The 14,055-nt window shown below is 40.4% G+C and overlaps 1 protein-coding gene across 1 annotated transcript; it reads right to left on the bottom strand.

Annotated features, from left to right (window-relative positions):
* Positions 1 to 1,445: 1,445 nt before the first annotated feature.
* stmn2b (stathmin 2b) lies at positions 1,446 to 14,007 on the bottom strand. The gene is made up of 5 exons (XM_008422034.3): positions 13,830 to 14,007; positions 6,196 to 6,291; positions 5,419 to 5,591; positions 4,688 to 4,879; positions 1,446 to 3,034 (listed from the first exon to the last, which is right to left on the bottom strand). Exons 1-5 carry the CDS (start codon positions 13,846 to 13,848, stop codon positions 2,975 to 2,977), a joined length of 540 nt encoding a protein of 179 aa, XP_008420256.2. The 5' UTR covers positions 13,849 to 14,007; the 3' UTR covers positions 1,446 to 2,974.
* Between the last annotated feature and the right edge of the window lie 48 nt (positions 14,008 to 14,055).

Raw genomic sequence — 14,055 nt, 5'->3', positions numbered from 1 at the left:
TCTTTTTCTGCATTAAGATCTTGCCAATATACAACCAGTTCCTTGGTTTTTCAAATACAAACGTTTCCCTTTGGTTTTTCATACTTATGCTCATATTTAAAAGTCAGATTTTTGTTGTCGAACACTTGTGTTTTGTCTCCATCTACTGGCCATAAAGCCTTCTTCCTCGGAGAGCAGAATAACTTCGATTAGTTAATGGAGGCAAAGTACACTGCAGTTGCTATGACAATTATTACGATTAAAGTCAGAGGTTTATATATGATGATATAAAGCATGAATGTCTGTAATGTGGGGCTTTTGTGAGTTATTTATGCTATTCTTTTGCCAAAAGTACCGAGAAAACAACACACAGCTTCAGTTATTGTTTCATTCTCGTCTCACACATCCCAATTTTTGTAGCATAAGAGAATGTTTATTTTTACAAGTCTAACGATGACTGAATAGAAACACAGAGGGCTTAACTAAAGCCAAACGTAGGAGTTAACGTATTACGTCTTCTTCTGGTAACTCTTAGATATACGCAGATTTGATCTACAGTGACATCATCTGGTTAGACTTGGTACTGCAGTGAAAACACAGTAGACTACAAAAGTTCAAGGCCACATCTCCTTCATGTCCAAATTCTTAATGAGTTATATGACAAGCTTGAGACTGAACCATTTCCCAAAATGTTTGTAGAAGCAATACATATGACCATGGAAGAGACTGGGGCAACTTAACTGATTTGGAAAGGTGCAGCAAATGCTTTTGGCAATGAGTATATGGATACTTATTGAACATTAATTCCAGTACTGTTTGAATAAACGTCCCTCAGTACGTTTTAGAGAAACAACGGATTTTTTTTCAAGCTTGCTAAAATTGCATTCTAAGTATTTTGACATAAATATAATCAGTTTTGTTGTAGCATAACAAGAGCTGCAAAAATTCTGATGAACCCATGAATAAATCTGATTCTTTATTTATAATACTAAAATGTACTGAACTGTATTAATCTGGATTACTTTTGTATAATTGGATATGTTTGCAAAGTGGGACTGTTGGGAATATATATTTTTGTTTTGAGTAGCAATTCGAATGTTCTCCTTGTACATGCTTGGGTTCTCTCTGGGAACTCCAGCTTCTACTCATAATCCAAAAACATGCATGCTGGAATAATTGGTCTCTCTAAATTGCTAAGTGAGTGCATGGTTTTTTGTCCTCTATGTCTCTGTGTTTGTTCTGTGATGGATTTATGATCTGTAAGTCACCAGCACCTGCCCCAAACATTCAAAAATGGATAGACGATTTTCTCTGCTTTGCTGAAGAAATAGATGGTTTGGTATTTGTTCCTGCACCAGCAGTCAGACGACCATTAATGAAGAAGCACAGAAGTACTCTGCAAAGTCACAACTGGAAATGGGTATTTAATTTTTTTTTTTTTTGAAAGAAATCACTCTCAAAGCCAGTTTTATTCACTGAACCCCAAATCTTTATTAACCACTGCTTGCTCACAAAGTTATACGTGGAAGAGGAGGAAACACACAAATGGACAGAGGAGAGAAAGAGAGTCAGGAAGGAAACTAACTGCCTGTGTCTAACTTTCTGACAATCGTTACACGCTGTATTGTTGTTGGTTCTTATATCTAAACATATCAACACACTAACTACCTGGTCTCTGTGCAGTTCACTCACACACCCACTCACACACATCTACGGGCCAAGTGTGCGTGTGTGACCATCCAAGCACCCGTCGTTGCAACGCATTCAAGTTTACTCTTAGAAACACTATTTCTATTGATTATTAATGCAGTCATGCCTCTTATGGCTTAAATATCTTCATTGTGCCAGTATTTGCTGTGTTTCAGGGGAAAGTTGAACGATGTAATGAAGAGAGAAGAAGTCAGAGATGTGTTTTTTTTTCTAGTACGATTAAATTGGAGATTGCTGAGCTCCAGTGTTATAACGACAGACCCAAACTTTACCAGAGGTGCTGTATGCGACAGCGGCATCCGAGGATGTAACGGCACCATTTCTGAGGGAAGCTTTATGAGATTAACGTCGCATGAAAGGTATTTTCCTGCGCTGTGTGGAGAGCGTGTGAGTGATTTCACGGCCTATGTGTGTGTGTGTGTGGGAGAGAGAGATGGAAATGAAGTGAAGGAGGACGAAGATGGGCTCATTAAATGCTATCGTGTTCTCCTGCAGTACATTCACTACCTATTTTCACAGGAGCAGATGTGCGGAAACAGCTGGCAGTCCCCCACAAAAAAGCCGGCTTGCAAGAACCAGCGACACCGCCGTTCCTTTCGGCGACTTTCCTGCAAATGTGGCCCCGACTCTGCGCCCTGCTCGTGCACGCAGGCTTTTGTGGTTGGGAGGCGCAAAGTCTGTTCACGGCAAAACATCAGCTAGCTGGCAAACTCACAACAAACACCTAAGCTTGTTACCACACGAGAGAAACCTAAAACAAACATTCTCAGGCTGAAATGAAAGTAAAGGAAGAAAAAAAAAGTGAACAAATCATTACATCCATTTATATATTTTTATATAAGCAGGGAGAAGAAACCTATATATAAAAATGGCACACTGCAATCAATACTTTTGCTGCTTGTATCGGACTGTATATAACAAAAAAGAAGTATTTACAAAAAAAAACGCTGTCGGGTGTCAATTGGATTTTTTTCTTCATGTTTGAACAAAACATTCTTTTTTTTTTGAAAGGATAGGAGATGATAGTTTTCCTCCTTTCTGTTTTTTTTATTTATTTTTTTACATTTTTGCAATCCTTTCCACCCCCAACCCTATTTGAATCTCTCACTATCTCAGGGTGGCGTTTCTTCAAAGTTTCGTAGCAATACAAGAGGGGAGGTGGGTATGTCAGGGAGACGGGTGGAGAGGTGTGGACATGTAGGACGAGGTGGGGAGGGAGGTGTTCCTCAGACGGGAGGTGGTGACTGAAGGTGGGGGTGGGGGGTGTAGAGGCCGTTGGGGCCTCTCACGGCATCAACTCTTCTCTCAGCTCCTTGTTCCTGCGCACCTCCTGAGCATGCCTCTCCTGGGGAAATTTGAAAAAAAAAGAGCAAAAAAAAAAAAAGATTATTTTTTGGACATTTGGTTGTAGAGACTGCAAATGTCAGAGTGTTATTGCAATTTTATCAGGTGGACATGCACAATTAAGCACATAAATATAGAATGGAAGGGCAGTAATGCATTTTGTTACTCAGGAAAATCACAATATTGTGCGATTTTTACTCAGCATGACCCTCTTTTTTCCAAAACAGTTCAATTTCAATAAAATTTGAATGGAAATCATGATATCCAAAGGATATTTCTATATAGATCCTCAACTGGATATAGGTCTGAACTTTGACTGGGCCATTCTGAAACATGAATATGCTTGGATCTAGACCAACTTTCAGGTTGTTTCCTCCAGGAACTGATCTCTATTTAGCTCTATTCATTCCTATCAACTCTGACCAGTTTCTCTGGTTTACAAAAAAACAAACAAACATCTTCACAGCCTCAGGCTGCCATGATCATGCTTCACAGTGGCGATAGTGTATTATGAATACTTTTGCAAGACATATCACTCCAGTCTTACTATCTGTTCGCTAGCCTCCCATCCAACTCTGGAATAATTTTACAGTTTTGTTGGTTCATTTTAAGGATTTAAATGAATTACCCCACAACACTGAAACAATCATAATTACAGTCATCTCAAAAATCTCCCAAGTGAGAAACTCAGTTTAAAACAAGTCCTCCAGCAATGACAGTACAACAATAAACAAAGGACTCACATCAAACATCCCACTCAATACAAACCATTATAAGCCACCAACCAAAGCTAATCTTATCAACAACCACACAATGAAAAGCTGTGCAGCAGAAGAAATTAACTCATGTAGATCTGGGTTTTTCAGCAGCAGACCCCAGTCTGAGAAATAAATTCCTCTTCATAAACTTTTACATTTCTATTTAAGACTCATCTGAATTACTAGACAGACATGAATAAAGTTTTATACTAAAACACTGTGATTTCATTTTTATTTACATATCTTATATTTTGCAATTGCTGTAATTTTAAATGTGTGTGTTTTTTAAATCCATTTTAAAGTATGATTCAGCTTGGTTGGGAATTTTCATCCATCCAAACTTTTCACTTATTGAGTACTTCCTTGAACTTCTTTAGAAAAAGCGCCCTCTGCTGGTGGTCTCCACTCAGTTCTCTTTCTTATCTGAAAAGCCAATTAACGGACCATTTAATTAAATAACCTAATAGTCACACTAACAGACTTCTAGTAAAAATAGCTAGAATAATTTTACTTACAAGCAATTGAAAATAAATGTTCTAGCTGCATGAGATGCATTTATTTTTGGCAGCAACACTTTCTTGTAATTTTCTGAAATGGTCTGGATCGATAGTTAATCAGGCTTTCTGGAGAACTTCCCAGTTTCTTTAGACTTTTGGCTGCTTTTCATTATATTTTTCTTTTACCTCAAACAATATTGAAGGAGGAAAGTGGACAACAGACAAGGAAAAAATACAACAGATGACCACGATTGTCCATCTGTGAACCACTTTTCCAGGGTTTACCTCGCCTTTCTGCTGCAACCTCCTACCACCCTGAAAATAATTTTTTCTGCCTTTCTCCATGAGTCCTCCCTAGTTTTCCATCCCACATTCTTCTTTTGATTCCCTTCTCCTCACCCTCTCCTGCAGGCGCTCCATAATGGCCGCCAGGTAGGCCTGCCGGTTCTCCTCGATCTGCTCCATCTTCACTTGCAGCTTCTCCTCAGCCATGCGGCTGAAGTTACTGTTCTCCTCCATGGCCTTCAGCAGCACTTCGCGCTCGTGCTCGCGTTTCTCGGCGAGGATCCGGAGGATCTGCGCCTCCTGGGACTGTAAGAAGAGAAGAGTGATGAGAATGAGAGGATTCAGATCAATACCATGACAGGAACTTACTGAAAACCCACTCACAGATCTCACAAGACAAACATGAATCGGTTACTAACACGGTCGGGATAAATGAGTAAAACTACAGGAAGTATTTCACTTCGTATGCCTTCCGTTCTTTCTCAAAATGCGATCTAGAGTAGCTGCTGTGATTCCTAAGTATTCTAGTAAAAAATTAGCAACAAAGAAATCAATCAAGCAGTCGTATTGACTGGAGGATGATTATATAATTGATTTGTTGATGGATCGCCTCAGGTACCAGGTCCGTCATTGTATTAACGTTTGAATCAATGAGATGCAGGAATTAGCTCACAATAGATGAGATGTTATTAATTCGTCTGGAGCTGTTGTTTGACATTCAGTGAGTTTTTATGAAATTTAAAGTAAGAGTTAGCCGAATGTCCAGTATCAAGACATTGTCATTTACTGAAGCAAAGCGATATTTGGCATCTGGCTGCAGCCATAGCGACAGGAAGTCTCCTTACTCTCCTCCTGTCCTCAGCTGCCTCCAGTTTCTTCTGGATGTCCTCCAGGGAAATGTCCCTCTTTGGGGGGCTGGTGATGCAGTGAGCCGCATCAGATGTAGGAGAGGGCGGCTTTAGGATGACCTCAAAGGCTTGACCTGACGCACGCTTGTTGATTGGCTTGATGTTCATGTCTGCGGGGGAGCACGCATTAAACAGAAAGACTGTCAGCTGCCGCCTTATGGATTTTAACTCAAATCTATTTGCTCATAGGAATGGGCTGTCATCAAGGCGTAGCACGGCTACTGAAAGTTTCAGATTCAAAACAGCTAATATTTTCTATCGCAGTGACCCTACTGTTTGAAGGAACAGGAGGGACACAAAATCTTCCTGTTATTTTCTATTAACCATGTCCAATAAGTGTTTAATTTGCCAAATGATTCTCATAGCTTCTCATCGCACTGCGGTGCTTCCAGTGTGTATCGTCTTTCACGCAGTGCTGCCCCTCCCCCAGCCTGCTCTTCCATTTCAAGTTTTGATCAAAGACTGATTTTCCCGGCAAAACTGTAATTACTCACAGCATTTTAACTCTAAAATATCTTCCTTGCAGTAGGAATAATATCTCCACTTCTGTTTTTTTTTAATTTTAAGAAAGCTATTCAATTCTGCTACATTGTTTTGTTTTATATTTTTGTGCAATACCATCAAACCGTGGCAAATATACCGTGCGAATCTCATGCCAGCCCACGCCCATATTCGCCAAAGATGAAAATGCTTCCTGTGAGGATTCCCTCCTACCTTCAAAGTCCCCCAAAATGTTTTTGCGGCTCTCGGGGTACAGACAGGAGCATATGAGAGAGAGGACAGAAATCTCCTTCATCTTCTCCTTGTAAGCTGTGGAGACAAATGGAAGCATGATTGCTTTCTTATCGTGTGCAGATTCCAGCTGTGCTCCTCACGTATGAACAAGGAGGCGATATTAACCCGGTGACACAGAAAAAGATGAAACATTATTAACCTACTTGTTTGCCACGAGACCTTTGATGTAAACGCAGACTTTTTTTCTATTCAGAGAAAGAAAAACCTCCTCATCAAAGCATGTCTGATGCAGCTGAGTTGCTTTCATCTCCCTTTGTCTTCCTTGCAAGGAAAGTGTGATGGATGCCTCCTCACTTGGCCTAATTTCCCTGAGCAGCTTCGACGTTCCCGTCCCCGCAGGATTCGCAACACATCATCGACTATGCATTTTATTTCGATGTATTATTTATTGATGCTGCCAGTGCGTCGCCCCTTTAAATCCTAGCAATTTCTCTTGTTAATGCAACCAAACATCAGAGATAAGTCACTGAAAAACAAAAACAACAACAAAAAAGACAGTATTTCATGTATGTTCCCAATTTGGTTTCGATTATCTGTTTTGAGGTTTGCTTATCCGCAGCAGGCAGCAGCCTCGCTCTTCATGTCGAGGCCGTTTCTTTGTCCAAAAAGTTGATAAAGCTGGCAGCAATTCTAACTGGCTGGATTTGGCAGCATGCAGACAGCTTAGTGGAGAGGAATAAAGCGATTAAAAGGGAACACAGATTTTTAAAAAAAATGAAGAAGAACCCCAATAACCAACCTTGTCTAACCTTGTTTTATATATCATTGTCTTTTTGGCATCTGCCTTACTGTTTAACATGGATTCAGCAGCAGCAGCAGGGAAAGAGTAGAACAGATCTGCAACACATGCTAATATAAAAGTTTGCTATTTTCAAACAAAGAAAATCCATCTTGTTCTTCCTGGTATCAACTAAATATATTTCTAAAATATTTAATCGATCTAAAACTTTCTTGAACGTGCATCGTTGCGCATCGTTAAGAATATTCAAATGAAAAAGTGTTTCATAGCTCTTTAAAGGACATAAATTAGGTTTTTCCTTTGATATAAAAGAACAACCTTTCGCAGCCAAATGCGGTCGTAGCTGAGTGGATTTGGCAACGTGCGTCCTGCTTAGTGGTGAGGAAAGATGTGCTTCAGAGAGCAGACAGAGAAAACAAATACAGAGAACAACCAACCTTTTCTAACCTTGTTTCTTTTCTCTTTTTTTTGGCATCTAAAATACTTTGCTGTGTGGATTTATCAGCAGTCCCTGCAGGGAAAAAGGTGGAACAATATCTGTAACACACTGCAGGTTATTAAACATTTCCGCTCTCTCAAGGCGCCCTGCACCATACTGCAAGATCTGCATGCCGGCTGTCACAGAGCGACATCATCCATCACCCAGAGCACAAGGCCTGCAGGGCTGAAATGTGGCACTTTTGATTCATGATTTGCAGCAGGATACAGTAGCAACAGCAGAAGTCAGATTTACAGCGAAGAAGCAATACGGTTAGAGGATGATTAATCGGAAATCTCCTTCTTATGTGCTTGTTTGCAGCTCTCCGTATCTCACTTTCTGCCCTGCAGACAGGCAGACGCCCCAGTAATGTGATGAACTCTCACATGTAGCTCTTGCTACTCTCTGATGGTCTTGTTAACCCCATTCCCTGAGGAATACGTGGGAGAGAGTGAGGACAGCAAGGGGAAATTAAAACTTTGGAGAAGAAAGGAACAGAGAGGAACGCAGACTGAGGTTCAAATGGAAATGAAACAGAATTTCCTTTCATTTGAAAGGTAGGAAAATGAGGAAACAGCTGCTGATGGTCCTGACACTGACACTTGTTTGATTTGAAGAGGAATCACAAATAGATTCAGCCAGGAGTGACAACCCCTGAGGAATATCTGCCATAGTCGACTGCCCCCAAGACAGCCTAATGGAAGCAGCCACCTCAGGTGGAAAGCACTTCAGTCTGTAATTAGCGGATTGCCCTGTTCTCCCTGAATACGTGGGGGCGGGGGGCTGGGAAACATTTGAAGGGCCGTCACCGACGCTGTGTTTCTGTCAAGACTCCAGCAGCCATTTTCTAACACCCTGTTGACATCTGAAACCGTTAACAATTCAGTGGAGTCGTTAATTATTTTTGATCATTTAAGGGGCTTTTAAAACATTTGAGTATAACTAATGTATTTTTTCACAATCAATTAATCTGCTGATTATTTCAATAAACATTTAGCTTCAGATTTAAGCAAATGTCCTTAAACCAGTCCATCTATGGTCCAGATTAAGGCTCTCTGTCCAGAGCTGCGTGCACTGAGACTTGGTACATGTTTTACACCAGAGTCCTTCCTGACCTAACTCCCGTACTATTACCAGGAAGGAACGGGATTTTAACCGGAAATTTCCACCTGCTCTCCCTCTATAATTCATGTTTAGGACATGTTTAGAAATGTAGCAGCTATGTGAAACTAAGTAAAATGAATAATTTGAAAGTTATTTTTCAAATATTATTTAGTATTTAGGTTTTTTTTTTTTTTTTGCCTGACCCAACCTAAATACTAAATAATCATTAAAGTATTCATTATACTTTAATAATTATTCAATCATTACTGCTGCATTTTTCATTTCTAGGTTCACATGAAATGTAAACTAGAGTTCTTTGTAAGTGCATCAATCCAGTTTGAGGGGGGGGGGGAAATCAGAAGTTTAATCGTTAGTCTGTAATAGCAATTGAGATAAGTTTGAATATTAATTGATCGGTGTGAAATAAACTGAGCAGTAATGATGGGGTCCTGAAAGCTTGTTCAGAGTTAATCTTTGGCTCGGTCACTGCTGTTCTCTTCTCAAACACTAGGAGTCACCACTGATGAAATAGTACTTCTACACTGCAGGAATGAGAGCAGAAGAATCTTACCTAAATACAAACTTTTGACTGATTTGCGACATGAATTTCTCATTCCAGATCATTTTACCGATATAAACATTTGGAAACAATGTATCTAATTGTGGCTGCTCTTCTAATACTCTTGCATCGTAGCTGTGTCTATGAGTCGTGACAAACTGGTTAATCTGTAAAAAAAAAAAAAAAAAAAAAAAGATTGGGTTAGCCAGAAGTTAACCAAATCATAATTCTACTTAAGGCTCCATAAAACCTTGAGTTGCTTCAAACTGTTGAGATAACCCCAGTAACAGAAAAATATTATGCAGAGAAAATAACGATAATAAGTTCAGTGCAGCCAGCACGTAAACTCAAAAATTACTTGAGCTGTAATCTTATTTCATTTCATTTGTAGCCTCTGAGGTGAGGTTTTACCGTGTCAAAGCAGATTTAATTTCCGAACATTTTACACAATAGATACTTACAATGAGCTGAAACGTCTCCCTAGGTCTCATTTTTCTAATGTATCCATAATCCAAAATATATGAAGTTCCCCATGGAACAAAATCCATTAAAGTGCCACCGCATGTCTCTTAATAAGCAGTGTAATATAACGCATCCTCCTTAGATCTGACACATAAAAATGACAAATGACCCGCAGTGACAGAGCAACACAGAAAATGTTTGAACACATGCACTTGGTCACATTCCTGTTCCCGGCTGAGACGGGATGAAGTGCTGTCAGACGAGGGATGATAACATTTTTAATGATTCTCTCTGCTTCCCACAGGCGGTTTCCAACCAGCCAGGTCAGCATGTCTGCGCCTCACTTCCCATCTTGACCACTGACGCACCCATCAAAGTGCACTTCCGCTTCCAATCCATCAACCAAAGAGCCTGGATCATCAATATCCTCAGAGAGCAACGCTCTCGTTTTGGCACTTTCTGCAGCTCCTGTCCGCCATCTCATCTGTTGCTGATGTTTTTTCACTTTCTTTTCATCATTTTTAATATTTGTCAACCTCACCCCACCCCTCTCTCTGTTACGTGTTTTCCTTTGTCAGCATTAACCGCTACACCTGCATTGGCTGTTTTTCCATCTTTCTTTCCCATCCACTTCTGCCTCCATCTAATCTTGCAGAACCCACCGTTACTAAAGAGATTTTTACAGTCACTTTGAGTAATATAACCATAAAAGGCATACAACAAACATGCAGCATTATTCATCGAAGGCCCATAGGCCCCCCTGGGTGCTGTAGCTTTCACAGCACTGTGGGTTTGAGGACGCATGTTCAGCAACTTTACAGCAACAATCTAAACATGAAATTATGAAGCTATCGCAAGAGCAAACCGGATCGTTAAATGGATCGTTATGGGACCCAGATGATCAAGGACAGCGAGTGGAGAGCTGGTGATGAAATTCCAGTAATTGAGACTTCCAGTTGGAGAACATGTATCTCTAAAGACTCATAAATCTACTGATATTTCAGAGAAATAGTCCGTTTGTGGACAGTTTCCTGATATTTTATGCCATGCTATCAACGGAAACTATGAGGCAACACATACACCTTAGACAACATTTTACCACACCGAGCAATAAGATGTTTTCTAAAAATATCTTTCTTGTTGTAAACCGTGCTTTCTATTCAATGGTCTTTCTTTACTGTTGTTTGAATGTGACAAAAGGTGTTCTCCAAGGCTCCGCATTCGGTGCTGTGGCTTTCACAGCATTGTGGTCTTGAAATACATCAAACTGCATAGAAATAGCATTCTCTAGATCTAGATAGGATCCTGGGTTTCAATCATAAGAACCTTCTGTTACACAAAAAGGAGAATCTACACACTGCCCCTTCATTACAAACTGAACGTATAATCCCCTTTCCACCTGGAATGACTTAAATAGAACCCGAAGCTATTAAACTGAAGAGATTAAAACACATTTTGAGCACAATGGACAAAGCATCAATTCATTAATATGCATTGTATTGATTGTATTGAATATTGTCAATTTAAAATCTCTGTTGAATCCCCCTCGTTCCATGAGATGTACCTTGATAAAAAGCTATTCAAATGAAATCAGCTGAGAGCACAATAACTATATATTAATGCTGTTGATGTGCGTACTGTCTCCGATCTGAATATTTAGATGTGATAAACATTCAGCAAAACGTCGCCAGCAGGATTGATGTCACCTCCTCCTCCTCTCAGCCTGTCATTAGGAGCAACAGTCATCGAAGGCCAGCAATGGGAGTGTGCCGCGCAGATCGATGGGACCCAACCGGTGATAAATCAGGATGAGTTACAAACATGGGGCAAATCAGGCAGATATGCCCGTAACAACAATGGTCATAAATACCAATGGGATGAACAATGCAGGAGACTTTTCTATTAAAGGGATAATTCTGGCTTCTGGACGTGAGATTCTGTTAAAAAGTGAAGTTAGCTGCAGTAGTAACACCCCTGGAGTCTTCATTTAGTTTGCATTCAGATTAGGTTGTCACAGCAGTGGCAACTCCAGGAGTGGTCAGGACCAAGGATGACCTTTACCACATTGAAACTGACTGTTTTATTTTTTTATTTTTTTTGCCAGCAATATTTATTTTTAACCATTGCTATGTCAGGATTGTGCAGTTATTTACATAAAAGCTGCTGTTTATAGGATAAGTGGATCCAGGATGCTGATCTTAGTGATCTTATAACACGTTTCCATTGCAAAGCAGTGTAAAAAGTAAAAGTATCACTTTTTTGGGGGGGACTGCTTTGTGACTTAGAGTTTACTGTGCAGAAATTCAACAATAGATTGTCTTCAGTCAGAGGCTCCTTCAGATCTGTTGTAATTCAGTCCACTACAGGAGAGCATTCTTCTCCACAGCTTTAACCACTTATATTGACTATGAAGAAACTTAGTTTGAGTTACTACAACATTAGTTTCCCTTTTGGGATTAACACAGATTAAAAAAATTTAAAAAATTCGAGCCCATTCACAATTTGTGTCTGAGCAAAATCCATATGGTTCCCTGCATACACATATTGATTAGGAACTAATCTGAGTTAATACTGAATTAAGATGCAGAGAACATGACCTTTTAATAGAACTTCACTTAAAAAGCCCTTATCTATTGATTTTAGGGTGGACATTATTGGATCATTTCCATTGCCAGACACAAAGGGATTGATCTCTGTAGCCTCAACCTGCAGATAAATGATCATCACACTTAATTGGAAATGACAAGCGGTATTTATCATCAACTTACGTCCTTAGATATCATAATAATAAAAGGAATAGAAACACTAGAATTAATCTTCATGCAGAATGAAGATCTGCTGCTGTTAGACAATAAATGCTTACTTAGCTCTTTGCTGCTTCACTACAAAAAGAAAAAAAAAGAAGAAATTGGTGTAAATGAACTCAGTGACCGACAGAGCGATGACTGGCATCATGGCTGCTTTCCGTGCCCATCCCATTCTGCCTGTCTGCAGCTCAATTCAAGATCATGCAGGAGGAAGAAAAAAGCAGGGAGGAGGAGGACAAATGAGGAGGAGAGGCCGGTGTTTTAAGTGTCCCAGAGCTCAGCCATCCCGGACCCTCATCACTGCCCCCCCCCCCTCCATTACCTGCTCTGCCAACCAGAAAACAAACACGCCATTCATGCACTTGTGCATAAACGTTAAAGCTCTCTCTCGTTTACTTTTAGCAGCTAAGATTCTGTTCTTGAAGCTAAATAGTATCAAAATAAAATACAATAAATGTCACAGAAGGCCTGCCTCCCACCAGCCATCTCATTTTATTTATTCCTATTTCTAACTAACGCTGCCATCTCCTCCCCCCCAGAGCATATAGCTATAGAGCAAATTCGTCCAATAATCTTCCTAACAGGATTAGGAGTCTAATATTCCTTTTTCAGTCGTAAATTCTTCCCTCGACAGCAGAGTCATTCTTGATAAGGGTGCTCCTTTTTTTTTCTTCTCCCCCTCTCTCCCTCCTTCCTACATGTCTGTATATATACAGCGGTCACGTAGAAAATGGGTTAAGCAGACACAGACAGTGAGGATGACCCAGTTTTTCTTTAATAAAACGGGAGATTTGTGACGGTGAGACGTTTCACACCCCGGGGAGCGGCTTTTTGACGGAGCGGGGATGTTGGGTGGGGTCGCTGGAGCTGCATTATGCTGCACGGCTCTGAGTCAGGCAGCGAAGGGGGCAGGTGCTGCAGCAATACAACCATGCTTCCATAAAGGAATTACAAAAAAAACAAAACAATATATATATATATATCTATTTTTTTATTTAGTTACATGCATTAATCAGAATGCAGGCTGAATAAGCATATGCGTCACTGACTGAATTTCAGTCCGACCCATATTGATCTGTGTGAAATTTTAAATTGAGCAAAAATAAACAAAGATTAAATTAAAACAGCTGCAATTTAATTAATACATAAAGATGCCACCGTGTCCCAACTTCAACATAAAGAAGTGAGTTGCAGAGTGAGTTTGGCCGCTCCCTACTGTCAGCCCTCAGCATCCTTTTGTGCCATGGGTGTCGCCACTGCCTCTCACCATCACCACCACCATCATCACCATCATCATTATCATCATCACCATCATCATCATCATCATCATCATCATCATCACCCCGAAACCTGCCTCGTTCTTTGATGTCAGGGAAAATATCTCTGAGAAAAATAAGAACTCACCGATTGCGGTCTTAGCCATGTCTGAAGAGTGTCGCTGGGGTGAGCTGGCCGGAGAAATGTGCGTCGGTGTCTGGATGGTGTATCACCGGGTGAAGGGACTGCTGTTAAGGCACTGAGTCAGCAGAGAGAGACGGGGGCTGCCGGTGCGCCTGGTGGTCTGTGCTGAGCTGCAGGAAAGGCGGCGACCAATAACCAGGACGACACCGGAAGTCTTGGTTAAATACTT

Source organism: Poecilia reticulata, chromosome 11, assembly GCF_904066995.2.
Source record: "Poecilia reticulata chromosome 11, P_reticulata-male-v2, whole genome shotgun sequence".
NCBI classification, from domain to species: Eukaryota; Metazoa; Chordata; class Actinopteri; order Cyprinodontiformes; family Poeciliidae; genus Poecilia; species Poecilia reticulata.
Note: the sequence above shows the minus strand (reverse complement) of the source record. Positions and strands in the feature narration are given on the sequence as shown.

Coding starts and splice junctions, on each gene's coding strand:
- stmn2b (XM_008422034.3), bottom strand. Junction 5,592..6,195: donor CATTTTGGGGGACTTTGAAG/GTAGGAGGGAAT, acceptor GCTCCCCCGCAG/ACATGAACATCAAGCCAATC. Junction 4,880..5,418: donor CAGCTGAGGACAGGAGGAGA/GTAAGGAGACTT, acceptor CTCTTCTTACAG/TCCCAGGAGGCGCAGATCCT.